We start from the raw sequence: 15,277 nt of genomic DNA, 5'->3' as shown, positions 1-15,277 counted from the left end.
TCACAGCCAGGAGAAGAGTCCCAGGAGCAGTGAGGCCAGAGCAGCTAACAAGGCCATGGACCCTGGCCTCCAGCTTGGACCTCCATCAGTCAGGAAGGGCTCTGGAGAATCATATCCCGACCCATCTGAAATGGAAAGGAGAGAAAAGAAAAAAACGACAAAACATCTGAACTGAGAGGGACACACAGATGGATACAAAGATGAGACAATCTACAAGAGAAGCGAATAAACGAGGGAGTGGATTTAGAGGAAAACAAAGGGCAGACAAGTGGAGCTATTAGGGGGGTTGGAAAATGAGCGACAAGCCATAAAACTCTCACCCTTCAAAAGCCAAGGAAAGGCAGAGAGAAGAAGTCAGAAAGGGATGAGGAAGGAAAGGAAAGAGGGAGGAGGAGAAGACGACAGCAACTGAGCTCTGCAGGGGGTTTAACCAACCTAATTACAGTTTAATCACAGAGACTCGGAATCTGGAGCAGCTGACACACACACACACACACACACACACAGAAAGACACACATCCACTCAAACACACGTGCAACCGCTCACAGCTCACTCTCGTGACAATATTTCACAGATGAGATGGAAGTTGCAATGTCAGACAGATTACTTTAACAGCAGAAAAAAAGAGCAGAATCTCAGAGAGGAGCTGCAGCAATGACAGAATAAAAGAATGTATGTTGTTTCAGTAATTATGGAGGAGGAGAGAATTTCCTTCCCCCTAAGCGAGAAACTGAATGATCTGAGCCTGGAAAGCTGCGAAGGCCGACTCTCATCCTTTTACGAAGATCTTCAAAGCCGTGTCATTATCTGGGGAGACGTGCTACTACCCAGGTTTGATTCTGTAGTCAGACTTAGGTTGAAAACTCATGAGGTGGAATCAGCCTTTCAAAAGACGTACAGGTAGATTTTCAAGATAACGCAAGTCTAGTGTAATGCCTGCCGCAATCCGATCCCCATGCATGCCAATCTTCTGTTGAGTTATTTTTGAATAGCACCATCATAGGACAACATGGCACACTTGTGTGAGCACTGCGCCCTGTCTATGCCAATCTATACGGGAGCTATTTTCAAGAGTATATCTCACCCGGCAGCATGCTGTTTGAAAAGAAAAGACTCAGTGTTATGTGGCGAGCAAGTCATGCTTCATCTTTTACCACAAGGAGAATTTTATTAAAAAATATGAAGTGTCTATTATTAGATTAGACTTCTACAGTATGCTATGGGTTTATTATTAGATTGCTCTCTTGTTTCTTATGAGCAAATCTAGCTAGTAGAGTGATGTGGAGGCTCGGTAACGTTTTTAGAGAGCACTTTCAGCCTGCTCTGTTCTCTTTCTGCAAGGACAGAAGGTCTCCCTCACACCCAGTGTGATGTGATGTGATTTGATGTGAAGTGCGTATGCCACTTTGTGCCTGGTTGCAATGCGCAAGCTTCTCCGTGTCTGCGTGCGTGTGCGCACTTGTGTGCGAATGTGTGTGTGTTTTCAGTCTGTGTGTGTGTCTGTGTGTAAAGGTGTTAAAGTGTTGCCTGGCTGGTCTGTGAATCAGAGCAGAGAGTGTTGCCGGGGCATTCTATCAGACCTCTTATTCCCCCCTAATTTTACTTTGATAGCCAATCTGGACCTTTGAGTGTGTGTGTGTGTGTGTGTGTGTGTGTAGTTAGAGCGTGACTTACCTGGAGGTCTGACATACACCTTCAGCTTTAGACATGCTCGCCCCACATGGTTTGGGTGAGGAGACGCTGTAAAAATCAGAGAGATTGAAAGAGGAGATTAGTTGAGAGATAAAGCGATTTGTGCTGCTGATTGCACTCATAAAGTAATTGAGAAGATTCAATACTTTTTTTTTTCAAATGTTGTTCTGTCTGGAGTGCTATGAGGTTTATTATTAGGTGGTTGGTTGGACTGGGAGTTTACAGAGACAGTACTGTGACCATGGCCCTGAGGCAAAAATGAGATGTATTACATCATCTTCAAGTAAACAAATTAAACACACATTTATTTAGTAATGTAAGACACAGGGCCCCGCCAAAAGACAGAACCTCAATATTAAAAGATACAGCTAGTGATATTCTATATTTTCTGGCTGTCAACAAATCCCAATCCAACAATAAATTGATCCTACACACAGCCAAAGTCTGATATAGCTTATTCCTTCATTTAGACCTCTATTGTTGTCCAAAACACCTGAAAACACATACATGAGCTACACTGCTTCACTGACTGATATGTTCCTTCATTATAATGAACTTGGGCACTGACGTTTATTTTGAGTCAATCCCGCATACACCATCCTGCTGCTTTAAATATTCTCTCTAGAGCACCAAATGTGTATTCATCCGCAACTGAAAATAGTCCCCATCACATGCACTATTTACTCCCGTTTCAGCAACATTTGCAAAAACACTACAGTGCCCAGCTGTTTCAGCAAATTACTACGCCCTTTTTAAAGATAAAATTATATGGTTGTGACCTGTTTCACTAGGAATGAATGGTTTTGTGCTACAGACAGGGTCGCAAAGCCAGAAAGTATTGAGAGACGGATTAACACATTGTTGGTTTTGGTCTTTTACCAAGATTTGTAAAAAAGAACAATAAAAAATGTAACTAGCCTTAGCCTTTGAGTAATAATGCAAGGCCCACCCAGCCACTGGGCCCTTGCTACAGCAAAGTAAAACACACCTACAAAACTGTAATTAGCCTGAAGCAAATATGTCAGTGATGGTAAATCAAGGGTAGGCATTATTAAGCAAGGAAGGTATTTTTTATGCAAGTTACCACTCAGTAATTTGTTATAATTTGACATTAATGTAGTCATTAATGCAGTCCATTACTTTCTTGATGATATTTATTGCTTCAAGCAGTTGGAGAGTTTCTTATATTATGTCCTTTTAAGTTCTCTTAAACCGATGCTCCCAAGCTTGTGAACTCCCATAAACATACTGAGCACTTCAGGCAATGTAAACAAGTCTGTGAGGGATCAGCCCCCACACTGGGATTCAGTCACACTCACATTCATACCTAAGGGAAATACCGGCTCTCAAATCGACCTGACTTGAATGTCTTTGGAATGGGGAAAGGAAATCCATGCAAATTCCACACAGACGCAGGTCCCTCTTGCCGTGAGGTGACACTGCTAACCACTGAGCCACCATGCTGCCCTGGCTGAATGCCAAAAAAAATGAGAAAATGTTAAAAAGTTACTGCGATTCAAACTTCAAAGTAAAGAAAATTAAATTGAATCTGGGTTTTTAGTCCCACCTCACTCTGATGTGAAATAGAGCTGGAGACCTTAGAAGGAGATGGTGACCAACTGTCTGACCACTCACGCGTGAGGACGTGTGCACGCACACACACACACACACACACACACGCACACATATGCGAGGATGTGCAAAAAGAATGTGCACACACACTGGTGCTTGCAGAAGTGTGTGCGTGGAGACCTATTGGCTTTCTCCCTTGAGGAAATCCGCATAGCCAGAGCCCACGGTGACCCTAGAGAGGACCATCATCAAGATCCACAGTGCACAGGAAATAAATCTGACCCTTCCTCTGCCCTCTCCTCCCTCTCTTTTTGCCCACAACTCCTCCCTCCATCTTTCTCCCTGCCCTTCACCTTCTTTACCCTTTTATGCCTTCCCTATAGCCCACTTCCTTTGCCTCAACTCATCCACCTACCGTCCTTACAGCGCCCAGAGAAAAGTGCATAGTGGTCCCCTATGAAGCCCCGCCAGCTTTGTATCGAGCTTTCTTTCCTGTTGTGTGCCTTTGTTTCAGGTTCCCGACTGTTTCACTGACAAATGGCAACATTTCAGGGAGAAAGGTCTAGAAGTAGATAGGTATATACATCCCCAACCCCCCATTCCTTTTCTCCGTGCCCTCCAACAATTTTCGCTTTTGTCATTTTTCTAGAAGTCTTATCGGCTCTCCCAGCGCCTCTGTTTCCCAGCACATCCACAATCCAAAGTCTCCTGAAAACCCATTGAAAATCACTCAACCTCATCAGATGGCAGCTGGGAGAAGTAAGGGGTGGAGCGGACCTGTCAACATGTCAGCCACATGACAAATACACACACCAACGTGCACACATGGGCACACACTCACACAGGTCCGGCCACAGATCACCATCAAAGATCGATGCTTTTTTACTTTGTGGGGTATCTGCGGAGAGGGGACACACACACACACACACACACACACACACACACACACACACACAAACACACACTTTCATCAGAAGGGCTGGGTGGTTAAAACTGTCAACATGCCTTCGTTCCACATCAACACTGACCTGTGCATGTGTGTGTGACCGTGTGTGTGTGTTTGTATGTGCATGTGAGAGACAGTGAGAAACAAAAACATGTGTGGTTGTCAGTCAAAATGATGGACATGGCCTTTCATGGACTCACAATTGCTTGACAACTGACCCCCTAAGCAGCGCCCCCTCCCTCCCCCACAACACACACACACACTCCAATCTCGTGGAATACACACTACCCTCAGGGGTCCCAGAAACACAATACTATAGTCAGCAACTATACAACTCTGGAGGGGCCCTGTCCATCCTTACATGAGACCGAAAAACAAAAGAGTGTGTGTTTGTGTGTGTGTGTGCTGACTGGGAAAAGTGCAGTAGGACATCGGGTGGCTGTTATCTTCGCCTCCTTAGCTCTCTGACTCTCGCCTGCTGTGTCTTTGTGACAGTGCAGACAACAGACTGGGGCAAAGGAATATTTGCAAATACTTAGTGCTCATTTTTTGGTTACTCTAAGGACAAATAGTGTTGGAGGCCATACATTATTTTAGTCTTATTATCTTTCACATTATATTTAGGTTTTCAGTGATAGCGTCATGTTGCAAAATCGTGTGGCCGCATTATAATTTAAATCTGAACATAGTAATGCCAGAATAAATTAAATCTAAACCTGTGTCAGTATCTGTCAGGGTTCTTTTTTTGCTGCCTTGGCTGATTGCTGCTTCCCGCTGTCTGAAGGAGGAGAATATCACTGTAAGGTCAGAATCACCGTCCAAGGGCAAGAAACTCAACAAAGAAATATGTCGCACTGGCATGCCGACCTGAAACTGGTTGCAGAAGAGCCTCATCCCATTATGGGTCGCGGTGAGAATGCATCATCTCCTACTAAAAAGGTTAAGGTCAGTTTTCAGCCGGCTGTGCAGCAGGAGAAACGAAGGGAGAAACGAAGGGACCTTGGCCAGGAGGCATAGTGGCAAGAATGCAGCTCATGTCTGCCGTAGAAGTGTTGTCTTTTTGACAAATTCTGAACAAGATACCAGTGACTTTTAGAGAGTAACACAAGAGTAAACTAAGTAGCGGACGGTTATGAGATAACTTTGCTAAGTGGTTATCAAATTACAACTTAACGAGAGAAATCAGTAATTACAAAAGGATTGCTTTTCGCAAAGTAATTTCCCACAACACTATCGACTAATGTGTGCTTTAAAAAGTTAGCTTTATCGAAGAAAGAGTTTGCACACTGGTCACCACATGGCAGCTCGTCGTTCAAACACAACCTATGCACACATTTTCCTGACAAGTGACCTCTTGTGATTGTGTGAATTGTAACTGTCCTCTCTCAGAAGAATCCTTTTATTTCCACATAGTTCCCCAGCTGGTCTGTGGATTCAAACAGCCAAATGTTTTGTCACAGGCCTAGCAGCTCTTGCAGCCTCCACACAGACAAGGTGGCGCTTTTCTGTGCGGCGCCAGAAAGTTTGGACACTGACAAAGCTTTTGAAAGTCAATTTAACGTTCTTTTCTGTGATTACCAACTGATCTTGCACTAAAGTGTCCGGATGCGGTAAATCTATCCCCACCTATCTGGCACACCGAGCAGCTGAAAACAATGTTTAAGAGTAATTTGAAGCTACTATTTGTCCTATGCCTGGTGGGGGAATGATAGCTTTTTAACTCTGTTCAGAAAAACAGTCTCAGGGGGCAAGGCCCATCTGTGATACTAATACATCACTTGTTGAAGTGAGGAGAAACATCAATACAGCTAATATAAAAATGATTACAAACTACGCCTGGTGACATTTTTACCACTTTGCTGAGCACACCACTTATGATCTCGACAGAAGCAGAGAGATACATCAAGAAATAAAGAGAATAAGAGAGGGAGTAGGGGGAGCGAGTGTGAGATGGAAGGTGTATTTATGCACGTCTGTGGCTGTGTGAGCGATATGGAGGGCTGTGTTTGAGAACTCTCTCAATCAACTTCTGTTGATTGCATATTTACATATCGTTTACCATTGCATATTGAACAGAAGCGTGGCTAACAAGCAAGAGAGAGACACGCTCACATGCACATAACAAACTGACAAACACCCTTCACCTGCACACACACACATCTCACACAGAAACACACACTGTCTAGCTGATAACCCACAGATGTAGTAGTACTCGTGTCCAGGCCTGAACTCAAAGCCCAGGGAGAAGGGGGTGAAGAGCTGGAACTTCTCTGAGAAGCGCAGGGGTCCGTCAGGACCGCTGGGACGGTTGCACTCCCAGCGCTTGAAGCCACGCATCCTGTGCTGACAGGAAGTGTAGCCCTCGTGGTTGACCATAAACAGGATGTAGCGCTCCATGCGCCCGTGGGACGGAGGACCCTCGTAGTAAGGACAGTAGATGTCCAGATAGTCATTAATGTTCACTGCCACTCTGTACTCTCCATGCCAGAACCTGCAAGACACAGGAGTAGAACCAATAAATTACATTTTTTTGCATGAATGAAAACAATCACAAACAGACTCAGGAATATGCACAGCTTCAGTGGGCAGAGGTGAGAAGGCTTCAGGAATAGTTTACTGTGTGAGGCATGTATTTTGCGAGAAAAAAAACCCTGTGCAACTATTTACAATACTATGAATATTTACTACCTATATTGGATTTCTTTATGATTGCACAGCATGAAGGAAACTGTGGTGAGTGTCCACTTAGTGCAGCCATGCTGTGTGCTGTAATTATATGAAACTGTATGATTGCTGTGAAGACATTTTTGTGTTTGCACATTTCCACAAAAGCAAAGCTTAGAGACTCCACACATTGCTCAAGGACACTTCAACAAATGCTTTCTGATGGAGTGTCTTAAAACCACCTGAGTCATGGCGGATTGCAGCGAAAACATCCCAGAGGGTGGTTTTTTTAAAAAACGTATTTAATAAAAAAGAAAAAAAATCAATAATAATCCTACGGCGAAGGTTTGCATAGTAACCGATTTTATTTTTAATAAAGCTTCATGGGAATTATTAGCCTGTTTGGAATATGGTCTTTTTCTTCCAGTCAGAGTGCTTGAATGAGCCTTCTCGTATGATACTCAAGAGAAGTGGGTCATGTGATGGTAGAGAGCACACATTATTATCCCACCCCCTAAAGCAGTGTATAGAGGCGGCTGTGGTGAATGTCCACTTAGTTCCATAAACATGCGGATCACTGAGGTTGGCCTGATGAATAGAAGTGGGTCAGAGGTTACTGAAGAAGAAATATTAGTACATGCACACATTGTAGAGGGTATATATTGTGGTGATTTTCCTTGCTATATTCCTCCTCTGGCACCGAGTCAGACAGCATGTGAAATAATTGCAGGTAACATATGGAGATACATAAGATGGTGCTTGAACTCACTCGGAGACTTTTCAACAGTCTCTACAAAGCAGTTATAGTACATTAAAAACATATGGCTGCATTTTTTTCTCTACGTAATACAGGCTCTATTTGTGTTTATATCTTGGTGCCAATGTTGCTTATATGGAAACTGAACTTCTGTTTACAATCTTGAAGTCACTGGAGGGAAACAGTCTCTCTTATAAGGATAAGGTATGCTGCTATTCTATACTCTTGTCAACAAATGCCTTTAAAACACCAAAACCAGCAATATGTAGTCTGTCTCTCTATACTTCATCTTGTCTGTGGCTCTCTCATTTGTTCTGAGGACATAAATCTTTAAAAATGAACACGTACTTTCATCTTTGAAAAAGATTTCTAAAGAGAATCATTTCTTAAAGCAGCTGGGCACTGTAGTTTTCGGCAAGTGTTATTTTCAGCTGCGGGGAAACACACGTTCACCCGTGAGTGTTTACGGCAGCAGGATGGTGTATTTTAATCAACTCATAATCAAACTACAGTGCCCATGCTTATGGTGATGAAGGAAGATGTCACCCAGTGCAACAGCGTGGCTCATTTATGTGTTTTTGGACAAACAGGAATGTCTTTGGCACAAAGGAATACGCTACTGGACATCTGCCTTTAGGCTACACAGACAAGACTTGTTAGTTGAATCAATGCATCGCTGGTTTTGGTCCCTACACAGGATTTGTTGACAATAAGAAAAATACAGAATATCGCCCCACGTATCCTTGAAAAAAGTCTTTTCAACAGGAGAATCTCATGTTTACAGCCCCAATATGATACCTTCATTTTAAAGTTCTTAAAGCTGAAATTGATCAATCAATATTTCACATCTAATGCTGAATCAGTAATCAGTAAATGCAGTATTTGTTTAACCACAAGTCTTTAAATGCACATCGACTTTGCTTCATGTAAAATTTTGCTTTCATATCGGCACCCTTCTGTGAAAAAAATACAATACATCAGTATTTTTTTTAAATATTTGATATTTCAAATATTTTATTTACCAGTACTGCATAAATAATATGTCCCAAGGGTATGACTTGATAATCCTTTTGTTTTTGCATCTTTAACAACCCACAGTCATTCAAAATTCAAGTTTCACTTTGAGACATTCTTCAGTAAACCATCTAACATTTCGACGGCTGTTTAAAATTCATCAGTGTGATATCGTAGCGTAATATTAAATCTCTTTGTGGGCATGTGCACACGTCTGTGTCTGTAGCGGCCACTTCTTCTGGTTCCAGGTTCGCCATTAACATCATCGCTACGATCAATTTGATTTCAAATGTACCACGGCAAATACATTTAAAATTCAGCTGCGGCGCGTTATCAAATCTTGTTTCTCGAAGCTCAGTAAATTTGAGACGCAGGAAAATGTCTTCAATCAAATGAGCACAAACAAACCTAGTTGTCGGGCAATCTTGACAACTCAGATGGCGCACACACACACACACAGATTGAGCTTTTTAAACAAATTCATCATTTTCCCCCCTCACCTTGGCAGTAATTGATTGCCTGGATTGAAGACATTTTGGTCTAAGCACTCTTGGTTAGTGGGATATTTAGCTTTGGGACAAATTATCCCTATAACGGCAGTCCTATCTCTCTCCCAGAGGGCAAATCAGGAAGTGAGTTAGATGTGAAATGAGCGGCTTCATGCTTCGGTGCCCTATCAGAGCAAGTTTTGCAGGTTCTAAAGGGATCTTTGAACAGATCATTTAGAGGCATTGATCCACTGGGGAGCTCCTCTCGGCTCTCTCTGCTCCCAATCAACTCTGATTAACAACTAAAGGGGAAAGGCAGAGAGAGAAACGGAGGGAGAGATGCACAGAATGAGAATAAAAGGGCTAAAAAGAAAGAACAGAGGGAGGGAGACAGAGAGAGAGAAAATGTAGGGGAGGAATGAGGACAAAAGAAAGAGAAAGACAGGGAGAGGAGAGGGGACAGAGGGAGACCGAGGGAGGGATAATGAGCTTGCATGAAATGAGAGTAAAACAAGACAAAAAGAAAAGGAAAGAAAGAGCAGAAGAGGAGGAGGAGGCCAGCTGGAGGAAGACCAGATGGAGGAGGAGTTTTTATGTCTTTCATTTACGTTTGTGGTTTTCCATCTGAGACAAATGTGCTTTGCCTATTGATTGCGAACTGATACATTTATGGATGACTACCATCTGAGCGTTAGTACTTTAGGCATACAATGAAGTGTGTGTGTGTGTTTGCATGCCTGGATACAATTATGTGTGTGAGTGTGGGTGTGTGTGTGTGTGTGAGTGTGTGTGTGTGTGGTTGGTTAAATGGTAGCTTGGTAAAGTGGGTCTCGATGAGTGAGGATGCTCAATCCAAGAAAGGGCTAATGTGCCAGGATACATTAGGTTGTATTAAGCTACTCAGCGCCCTGCCCTGCTCCTGTGACACTGTCTGCATTCCTAATACGCTGTGGAAGCTGTGTGTGCAGATATGTGTGTGTGTGTGTGTTTGTGTGCAGGTGTGTGCCGCCGCACTCAGAGCTGTTAAGCAGTACATGTTGGTGTGCGGCTATGTGTGGATGAGTGTGTCCCTGAGTCCCCTCCTCTCAGGCTGTGTGTCATTTGGAATTAAACACACACACTGCACCGGCCAAAAAGACATGGGAATGCACTCACACTTACGGCATGTCTCTTCCTCATTGAACTGTGTGTGTGTGTGTGTGTGTGTGTGTGTGTGCAGGTGTCTTTCTTTCAATGTGCACATTCGGGACTGGACCTGGACTTTGCATATTATTTAAACCCTATCAAACCTGTTTAATGACATTACAATATTCTGTAACACAAGCTGTGATATTACTTCATAATTACATTATCATTTCGTCGTATGCATCAGGTACCATTATAGTACTTTAAAAACAAGACTGTGGGGAACAAGACAGTAACAAATGGATATTTTGGAGGAAAGGAGAAATAAGTATTTTTTGTAAACACTGGTTACTCACAGAGTACAGCACTAAAACTAAAGTTTGGAAAAATGTTGTCAAAACACTGAATTATACATAATTACAGTACGGTAACATTTAAAAAAAAACTCCCAGTACTGTACACCGAAGGCATCCAATATTTACAAAAATAATATATGGAGTAAAATTTCTTTGCCCTGTCCTCTAAAATGGCCAGTTGTTACTCCCTTGTTTCTCATAATCTTATTTTCTTCCTCTGCACCTACATTTAAGTAGCAGTAGGAACCGGTAAGTATCTTACACCTAATACCTAATACATACAACATAACTATAAATAACTGTAAATCACAGGCTGTATTATAAAGTGTTACTGAAGCTGTCTGCACGACTACATGCCACAAGGGGAAAATACTTTAAGATGTCACTGTCAAATATAACAGTAATAAAAGCGCAATAACACCGTCGAAAACTGAAAGCGTCAACAGCCGGTGACAGTTGAACTCTCCGTTGCTAATAGCAACCCCTGCTGGCACAGTTCTATTGATTTGTCTTAAAAGATTTGACAGCTAGTCTATACTTTTGTGAATCCAGTTTCCTTGTTGCTGTAGTAATCTATTTTTACAATACCTTTGGTCTAACTCTTGTTTATGGTATCTCATCTATTTCTGACACTGTTTTCACAATCGTTTACAGCAAAAACAAGGTGAACTGTTGTCTTTGACCTTGATTTAAAGTACGCATAATAGACGCTACGAGAACTGTGAACCAAAACAGTAAAGTTGCAGGCCGAACAGCTAAACAATGAGCTGAAACTGGCTATAAAGCTCCCTAAAACCGAGGGGAGCTTCAGATTTGGGTGATAATTCTCTGTAGGTTCATCACTACAGGTGAAGCCTCTCACATTACAGTCATTATAAGAATATAGATTATGGCTGCTTTAAAACCTGTACTGTGTGTGTACAGTTTTGTAATTTCTGATGTTGGTAACCCTGAGTTGTAGTATCAAAAAAGTAAATGAATCCAACCTGAGGACATTGAGAATTTATGGATGTTAAGCAACACATCTACTGCGACAAATTCAACTGGGATTGTCTTTCGGGATTTTTTCGACAAACAAAAACCTCCCCAAAAACTAACCCCGTCATAATATTTCGACACACGCCACAATACAGTGATGCAAACTTCTACACACAGGGGCTTTAAGGTAGCTTACAGCAAAGTACAGTGCAAAATTATAAAGTTTGATAAAGGTGATAAGAGTTTGCACAGAATGAGTAAAAGGATTAGTGAATCCTTTTACTCATTCTGAGCAAACTCTTATCACCGGGACAAGAAATAGTGTACATACTTCTTATTTTCCGGGTGATAAAACTTGATTATCTTTCATTTCCAGAGAAAGATAGCTTTTTGTATTTTCTGGCATATTGACAGTCAATATAATTTCCCCACGTAAAACTACCAAAAGGAGGGAAACTTGCTAATTAGATTCAGGAAGGGTAGGAAGATAAATCGTTGAAACTTTTTTTCATATTTTCTTGTTTTGAAGCCTAGAAATGTCTTCATGAAAAAGAAAGAATCTTAAACTATGCCCATAAAACAGATTGGTGATGAAGTGCATGTTGTTCAGTACATGGTCTTTTCAGTGTTTTGATCCGCCACTTCAAGCCATTTCTTTTTAATATTGTCTGTGTGTGTAAACTTGTGCAATATGATATGATGGTTTGCTTCTTCGCTCCTAATCCCCTGATGTCTCACAGATTCTCCTCACTCTTTCAGTGCAATTGAATTGTCTGCTAAGGTTAGCCAGATGCAGCTTGAAGGACTCGGCTTTTGGCGGCGGGCTCTCATCTGGATGTAAAAGGCTCATTTTGAGGCTTAGACCACAATCAGTGGAAAAGAGCCTGTGTAAAAGGGTTTTATGGCATTGTGTGCGCACGTCAGGATGAGGAGAAAATAGAAATTGAAGAGTTTAAAAGTTGAATTAAAGATTAAGAGAGAAAGGAGAGGAATGAAAGCATGTGACTTAGTGTGTGTTTGGATGTTTATGTACTGTAAATGCAAGTACCTCCACGTACAGTAAAAAGTGTGTGTGTGTGTGTGTGTGTGTGTGGTGGCCACTCTTTAGTATTCTGGCACCACTGAGTCATCAACATCATCTCTCAGCATGGCTGTGATCAAAGCCTGTGGTTGGAGAAGCCTCCGATGTTTACCATACCTGCCTGCGTCCTAAACAGCAGGCCGGCTCAACCACCAAACATCAAAGGATCCTTCGCTCTCTCCCCCATTCTCTCTCTCTCATGTCTCTCATTCTCACTGTGTCACCCCCCCCCCCTCTCTCCATCCATAACTTTCTCTTTTTCTCCAGCTTCACTTGATCTACCTCCGTCACTCGTTCCCGCTGTGGCCTGAAAAAAAAACACCTTTCTGTGGTGCGTGGGATGTTTCCATCAGGCTATATCTACAGACATAAAATGGTCTCAATTAAAAGATCACACAATATCCTAAAGAACAGACAGTAGCCCATACAGTACAGGACTACAGTATGTAGCCCATACAGTAGTCCTGTAAGGCAAGCATCCAAATAGCCCAGTGAAAATCTGTTTTCTTCCCAACATCACTCCATGTTTCTTGACAGAGGACTGAAGAAGGACAGGTGGACGATTCAGGTGTGGATTGATTTAGATTTTTTTAAACGATCACTTCTCCAGTTGAAGGCAAAAACTCAGCTTCTGTCGCCAGCTTCTATCTGCAGGCACAGTGTGGTGATTCTCTCTGCCAGCACTGAGTTTATCACCTTTCTCTAACTGACAATGATGATCATCAGGTTTGCGCTCTACCACATACCAACACAAATAGATTGCACCATTATCACTGGCTAACCACGGGCCAATTCCAGGCACTGTTGGCCAAATGTAAAATTGAATATTCGGCATCTGAAATGTGCACAGTTTCACCTAATTTGGCTTTTTTTGGCAGGAAGAAACTGCAGACTGTTTCATGACGTGCGTAAGTAGCCTCAGTGATACGTTTCTCAGTCTGCTGCGCTGTCTCTCCAATTAACTCCACATAACTCTCCGTTTCTATCTCTCCATCTTCATCTGCTCCTGTCTTCACTCTGTCTTTTGCTCCTTTTCTTTGCTTTCTTTCCCTCACTCTTCATTAATCAGATTCATTTTCTCGCTCTTCTTCCCTTCTTTCCTCTTCTTCTTCCCTCTTTCTCCAGGAACACAGCAGCATCTTTTGACATTGTTACTTTCTCAGTCTTCATCACACTCATCCCCCCCTCTGCTTTCTCTTCCTTGTTCTCTGCGTCTGTCTTAACTTTCTCGCCCCCCCATTTGTGTATTTCTATTCCCCCCCAACCTGCCTCCTTCTGCTTTCTGCTCGTTCCTTTTGAATGTTTAAAATGACTCCTACACACACACACACACACACACACACACACCTTCCTCTTGCTAAGACTCTTTAGCTGCTTTTCTCTCAGCATGAGGCGCTGCTTTCTGATGCTGTCATCTCTGCCTGCGACTCCTGCTGCATTGCTGCCGATGCTTATATATGTGGGGCAAAGTAAACACGTTACCTCCCTCTACACAAACACACGCTGAGACATATACACCTACACATATACGTACATAAATATACAATACTAGTGCACATGTACACTGGGACATATTAACACATAATACATTCTGACACAATGAGACACATTAACACACACACACACACACACACACAGAGGGAAATACTGGGATTCTTTAACACAGATGCATGTGTTTAATTATGTAAATTAACTCTCGATCCTTGCTTCTGCGTAAACACATTCACACAAACAACAACACCAAGAAACAGACACAACACATCACACATGAATATCGTACTGTACGTACAGTGCGACAAGCGTGGAAAATAAACCACAACCAGCACACGCTCACATTCACAAGCTCAAGTTGTGTTGTTTTGACAAGTTCCACATCTGTCACTCTGAATAATGTCGCCCATAGATCACCGCGGTGACATTCAGCACATCTGAAAGGTTATTATGTATTTCTTCAAGACGGGCAACATGGGCCCCCTGTGGATTAAGAGCCGCCTGTGCCAATCCCGGGGAAATTCACACACACATGCACACACACTGTCAGACACAAACATGCTCCCCATCACACATGCAGACACATACAACCCGACACCCACGGACTGAATTAACATAACAAACCGTCTCGTAAAAAGAAAATCTGTAGACCCCCTGGAAGGATAATTGTCACCTTGGTGATGTGGTAGCTAAAATATACACACACGAAAAAAAGTAGAGACAGAATAGACCTAAAAAGCCAGACAGATAGAGTGACAAAGCCACTGATGGATGGACAAGCAGGACGAGTTAGTCAGACAGACGAGATGAGAGCTCGGGCACACGCGGCGCCTCTGACAAGCTGACAGACAGAGTGCACGATATGCCTGTATCAGTCTCCTTGTTTTCTGAGGGGCATCCACCATGATGCAGCACCGGCTTTGGCACCGTCGACAGCATAAACAGCAGTGGGGCTGTATTGGTATTGACAAGGTTGGCCCAAAACGAAGTGCGAAGGAGCTGATGGCTGGTGTCCGAGCACACCAATAGGAATCACTCAGCACAGAAGGGGGAGGGCGAAGACAAGAAAGGATTTGTGTCAGCACCCTGCAGAAATGTCACGTATCCACAGA

The 15,277-nt window shown here is 42.7% G+C and overlaps 1 protein-coding gene across 1 annotated transcript in view; it reads right to left on the bottom strand.

Annotated features, from left to right (window-relative positions):
- Positions 1–15,277, bottom strand: part of efna2a (ephrin-A2a) — a 69,306-nt gene continuing 54,029 nt past the window's right edge. Inside the window, exons 2-4 of the mRNA XM_070920617.1 lie at positions 6,410–6,702; positions 1,676–1,741; positions 1–125 (exon numbers count right to left, since the gene is read on the bottom strand). Coding sequence (XP_070776718.1) covers positions 1–125; positions 1,676–1,741; positions 6,410–6,702 — 484 coding nt within the window. The remainder of the gene's footprint in view (positions 126–1,675; positions 1,742–6,409; positions 6,703–15,277) is intronic.

Source organism: Enoplosus armatus, chromosome 15 (genome assembly GCF_043641665.1).
Source record: "Enoplosus armatus isolate fEnoArm2 chromosome 15, fEnoArm2.hap1, whole genome shotgun sequence".
NCBI classification, from domain to species: domain Eukaryota; kingdom Metazoa; phylum Chordata; class Actinopteri; order Centrarchiformes; family Enoplosidae; genus Enoplosus; species Enoplosus armatus.
This window is presented reverse-complemented; position numbering and strand designations above follow the sequence as displayed.